The following is a 4,831-nucleotide window of genomic DNA, read 5'->3' as shown; positions in this document are numbered from 1 at the left end:
TATGTCCTGGTCTTTTGTTTCCCTCATTTTAATCCAAAACCTATGCAATTATTTACTTTGAATGCTAACAGCCTTAAGGTATAAAATGTGGGTTGGATTGCTTTTTACTGGTAGGTACTTCAGTGTCAGTGTGGTCCTACTTTAATGATTGGGAGCAGTCTTAAGTCCTTTTCAATGTTTAATTTTGTTAAAGTTATGTTGAATGCTACCCTAGGCATGACATCACAGCCATAGGCCTACAGAATTGACCATCTTCGTACCCATTGAGTTTCCTCGGATAATCCATTTTGACACTGTCCCAGAACATATTGAGGTACAATTCATTCAGAAACTGTCCTTTGCAAAGGAGATGATCAGCATTTCAACAGTATGTCTTCCTGGAAGGGTAGACTCTGCTATGTCTTCCTTGTCGGCATCAAAAGACTCCAGAGGAATGTGCACACATTTCATATCCCACTTGTAGAGCAAGCCTTCAAGTGACCAGTCAGCACTTAAAAGAAATAAATTGTTTTTTTTTTTTTTTTATTCTATGCTTTTTCTGTTTTACTGTATTGCTATAAAAGCAGCTAAAATTGTCCATACTCACCTTCTGACCTGGTATGTAGACCAAAATTGAACTTTTGGATTCTTCTGCATCAGGAAGTATACTGTGGCTAAAATGCTTTCAAAGTCTGGGAGGGGTAGGGTGGTTTTTTAAGTGAGTTTTCTAAGATACATCCAGCCAAGTTTGCTATAAATTATACTTACCTTCTGGTTCAAAGAACACATCAGATCCAAGAATGATGTCTTGTGGTGGCAAAGACAGAATGTCCTTTGATATGTGGCCCCATGTCAGTCCTACAACTTGGACCTGTGGCAGGTTATTCATCTGGCAACTTTGCCTGCAGATATCCAGACAGTGAGGGAACTCTGAGCTGTCAGATAGGATGACTTTAGCACCACACTTGGCAGCCAAAATCCCTGGAAGGCTCACTCCAGCTCCAACCTAAATGAAGATGGTATTTAAGAATAATTTAGCTCTCCCACCCCAGATGAGATAGTTTGCATATTCTAGCTAGGCTGCCTTTGAACATCTGCTGCCTGTCTTCATCTGAAGACTGGGACTAAAGGCATAACACTACCCCTGGCAATAGGCAGTCTGGGTTTAGAAGTTAGTTAATGGTTAACTAAATTGCTAAGGAGTAAGTACTTAGGCTGGGCATGGTGGTGCACGCCTTTAATCCCAGTACTTGGGAGGCAGAGGCAGGCAGATATCTGAGTAAAAAATTACTTCAAATTTGTTGAAGGACTACTTCCAGGCTTACAGGTTCTGGAATAGAAAATAACCTCACTGCATGTAGTGCCAGAAAACGTGACTTGGATTAGCCACTTACACTACTCTGCTGCTAACTGGTATTCCATTTACAGCTAAAATTTCCAGACTGCCACTTTAAAAACATACTTTTCCCAGTTCTGAATTTCAAACTTTGCCAAACCGATTAATTTAAATGCATGAAGGCACAGCAAATATAACCCAGTATTTTGGTAACTCTGGTTACCTCTAAGACAGCTTTGTCTGGTAGAGATCTTCTGTGAAACCACAGGTATTGGGCCAGGACTACAGCACAGGGCCAAACATACATTCCATACTGGACATGCAGGACCTGCAAAGAAAGTTCATCACTAACATACATTATTACCATGACACTCCTGGCCTGCTCTAGATCACGACTAGCAGGTTCTGAAACCAATGTAGCCCAGGCTGGTCTTGATCCTGCCTTATTCTCTTGAATGCTGGAATTACAGTCATATACCACACCATACCTAGATTGAACACAGGTTTTGTGTATGGGTTTTGTCTGTACATATATATGTATGTATATGTATGAGCATGCCTGGTGATTCTGAAACTAGCTCAGGTCTCTGAAAGAGCAGCATCTAAGCCATCTCTCTAGCACCTCCGCAAGCATTTAAAATGAGAAGGGGCAGGATGACTTTTTGGGCTAGAGTGTACACTGTACATATTACATACTGGACAGTCATGTGCAAAAATGAGTATCTTGTTGGACATAAAGGCTACAACAGTAAAGCAAGATGTGAGGTTATAGCAGCAGGAGACAGGGTTGCCCAAACAAGTGCCTTTAGTCTGGCTACAGCCCACAGGCATAGCAGATCGGAGTTTTATTGGCCCACAGAAGTTTAGAATTCTAACAAGATGATACTAGAAGGTAAAACCAAAAATGGCTATCTTTTTTTAAAAAATGGCATATGTGGAAGCCAGAGGACACCTTGTCAGTTATCTTCACCTTGTGGGATATTGTGGTGAAGTTCAGGTCAGGCTGTCCAGCCTATAGGCAAGTGTCTTTACCTAAGCCATCTTTTCAGCCTTATTTGGTTTTTTTTTTCAAGACAGGGTTTCTCTTGTGTGTAGCTCTTGATTGTTATGGAACTCTGTAGACAAGACTGGCCTCAACTTCACAGAGAAACACATGCCTCTGCTTCCAAGTGCTGGAATGTGCCACCACTGCCCAGCTTATTTTTGGTTTTTAAGGCAGTAGTCTCCTGTAGCTCAGGCTGGCCTCACTGTGTAGCCTAGGATGACCATAAGCTTTTCATCTTCTTGGCTCTACTTGCTAAGCACTAGGACTGCAGCTAAGTGCCAACACCCAATTTTATGACGTGCTGGGAGTCAAACCCAGGCCTACATATGTGCTAGAGAAACCCTGTTCCATCTGACCCATGTCCCTGTCCTATCTCATTCCTAAATCTTGGAAGACTTTCAACTCCTGCCTGACTTGGACATTCCCTGCATGTCCCTCAGGAGGGGGCATGTGTGGGGCTGAATTTTAAAAAACAAAAAGAGAATCTTTCAGAATGTGGTTCCCACTTGTAATCCTATCATATAGGAGCTTCCTATATGCATTGTCAGAAGTTCAAGGCCAAACTGGACTACATACAAATCAAAGGGCAGCCAGGGCTAGACTTCTAGATCCTGTGTAAAAACAACCAAAACTCCAAAAGCAAACAATTAGAATCTGGGGAGCCTTTAGAGGAAAAAGATGCTTCCACAATGAGCCTCCCTCACCAACTACTCCAGATCCAGATGTGTGATGTCACATGACCTACTTGTCAGGGCTTCAGTCTCAACTACAGACACTGTCTCCATAGGGTAGTTAATATGCAATGCCAGGCACAAAGCACTGAATATTAGCAACGGAAATATAAGCCTTCTGCCTGTGTTCTGGAAGAAGGGGTGCCCTGATAGACTAGCAAACAGGGCAAAGCTTATCAAAGCTGTAAAAGAATGAGAGGGCCAAATTTACTCTAGGGACTGAGTTTACTCATTCAGTCCACTAACAGCACATGGATGGGTATGGTGGTAAACACTGGTCACTCCAGCACTGGAAGGAAGGGGGGCAGACGGGAGGGCCCCAAACTCAAGGCCAGTCAGGCCAAAATGTCATGACCCTACTTAAAAATAATAATAGGGATTGGAAAGAGCTCTCCTTTTCCAGAGGATCAGGGTTCAATTTCCATCACCCTTATGGCAGCCAGCAAACATCTGGATCTTCTGTTCCAAGTGGCCTCTGAGGACACATGTAGGTGGTGCTCAGACATACATACAGGCAAAATACCTATAATCATAAAAAGCCTATGTAGTGATACTCCCCTTTAATCTCAAAATTGAGAGGCTGAGCTACTTAGATCTCCATGAGTTCAGTCAGCCAGGACTGCATAGACTTTGATTAAAAAAAGAACAATAAACATAAAAATAAACTTTATTTGGGGAGCAGGGAGGGAACGTAATACTGAGGGGTGGAGGGAAGAAGAATGAAGAACACTAGAAAATGAATGATGGAAAAAGCCAGAGAAACATTGTTTTGTTTACTTAAAATTACAAGTGTGTATATGCATATACTTATGCACTTGATGTAAATGAAGTCACAGGGCAAAAATATAGACCAGATGGAAGATTCAGCAGTTCAAAGCTTCCTGCTCTTCATTTTCGAGATGAAGTCACTGTGCAGACTATGTTGGCCTCAAACTCCAGTGATCCGATTGCCTCTGCCTTTTGAATGCTGGGATTAGAGGAGGGATTAAGGGCATGGGCCATCAATCCCAGCAAAAAATTAATCTGTAAATAAAAAAATAAAGCAGGGGATGGTGGTGCATGGCTTTAATACACTTGAGAGGCACAAGTGGGCAGGCCAGCCAGAACTACATAATGAAATCCTGTCTCAAAAAACAAATATCAGTACCTAAGTATGAGACGCTGACTTAACATATATACACATGTCTATAACACAATGGATTGGGCTTTGAGTAAAGGCCTGGCCTGGTAGACTTTACCTTTGAGTACAATAAAGGCCCAGAGAAGGATGTTTCTAGAAGAAATGCAGATTTGTGTATTAAAAACCCCGGGGTTCTTTACTCATATGGAGTATCTTTACTCCCTAAATTTGGAAGGAAATTCAAGAGTTTTTGACATGAAGACATTTGGAAGCTACAGAAACAAGTTCTGTTTTGGGTCTGCCTCTTATGTGGTTTCCCCTGCAACACTGACCTGCTGAGAAAGGACAAACTGTAAAAACAAGGAGTACACGGGAAAGCCAAGATCCCCTTATCCCTAGACTAGTCTCTCACCCAGTGAGGGTCAAATTTCAGTACAACTAACAAAATTCGCTGTGGCAAAGGAGCAGAGTTCTTTATATAGACACATTTCAAACCAGAATGTTCTATGGTTTTATTTACTAAAACAAGTTTCTTAGAAATTCCTTAAACAGTCGGGCGGGGTGGCGCACGCCTTTAATCCCAGCACTCGGGAGGCAGAGGCAGGCGGATTTCTGAGTTC

General features: G+C 42.2%; 1 protein-coding gene across 1 annotated transcript in view; it reads right to left on the bottom strand.

Annotated features, from left to right (window-relative positions):
* Positions 1-160: 160 nt before the first annotated feature.
* Positions 161-4,831, bottom strand: part of Mettl23 (methyltransferase like 23) — a 6,214-nt gene continuing 1,543 nt past the window's right edge. Inside the window, exons 2-5 of the mRNA XM_021176254.2 lie at positions 1,539-1,643; positions 748-985; positions 587-671; positions 161-490 (exon numbers count right to left, since the gene is read on the bottom strand). Of these exons, the coding sequence (XP_021031913.1) occupies positions 325-490; positions 587-671; positions 748-985; positions 1,539-1,643 (594 nt within the window). The 3' untranslated portion in view covers positions 161-324. The remainder of the gene's footprint in view (positions 491-586; positions 672-747; positions 986-1,538; positions 1,644-4,831) is intronic.

The sequence above is a fragment of the Mus caroli genome, chromosome 11, assembly GCF_900094665.2.
Source record: "Mus caroli chromosome 11, CAROLI_EIJ_v1.1, whole genome shotgun sequence".
NCBI lineage: Eukaryota > Metazoa > Chordata > Mammalia > Rodentia > Muridae > Mus > Mus caroli.
Note: the sequence above shows the minus strand (reverse complement) of the source record. Positions and strands in the feature narration are given on the sequence as shown.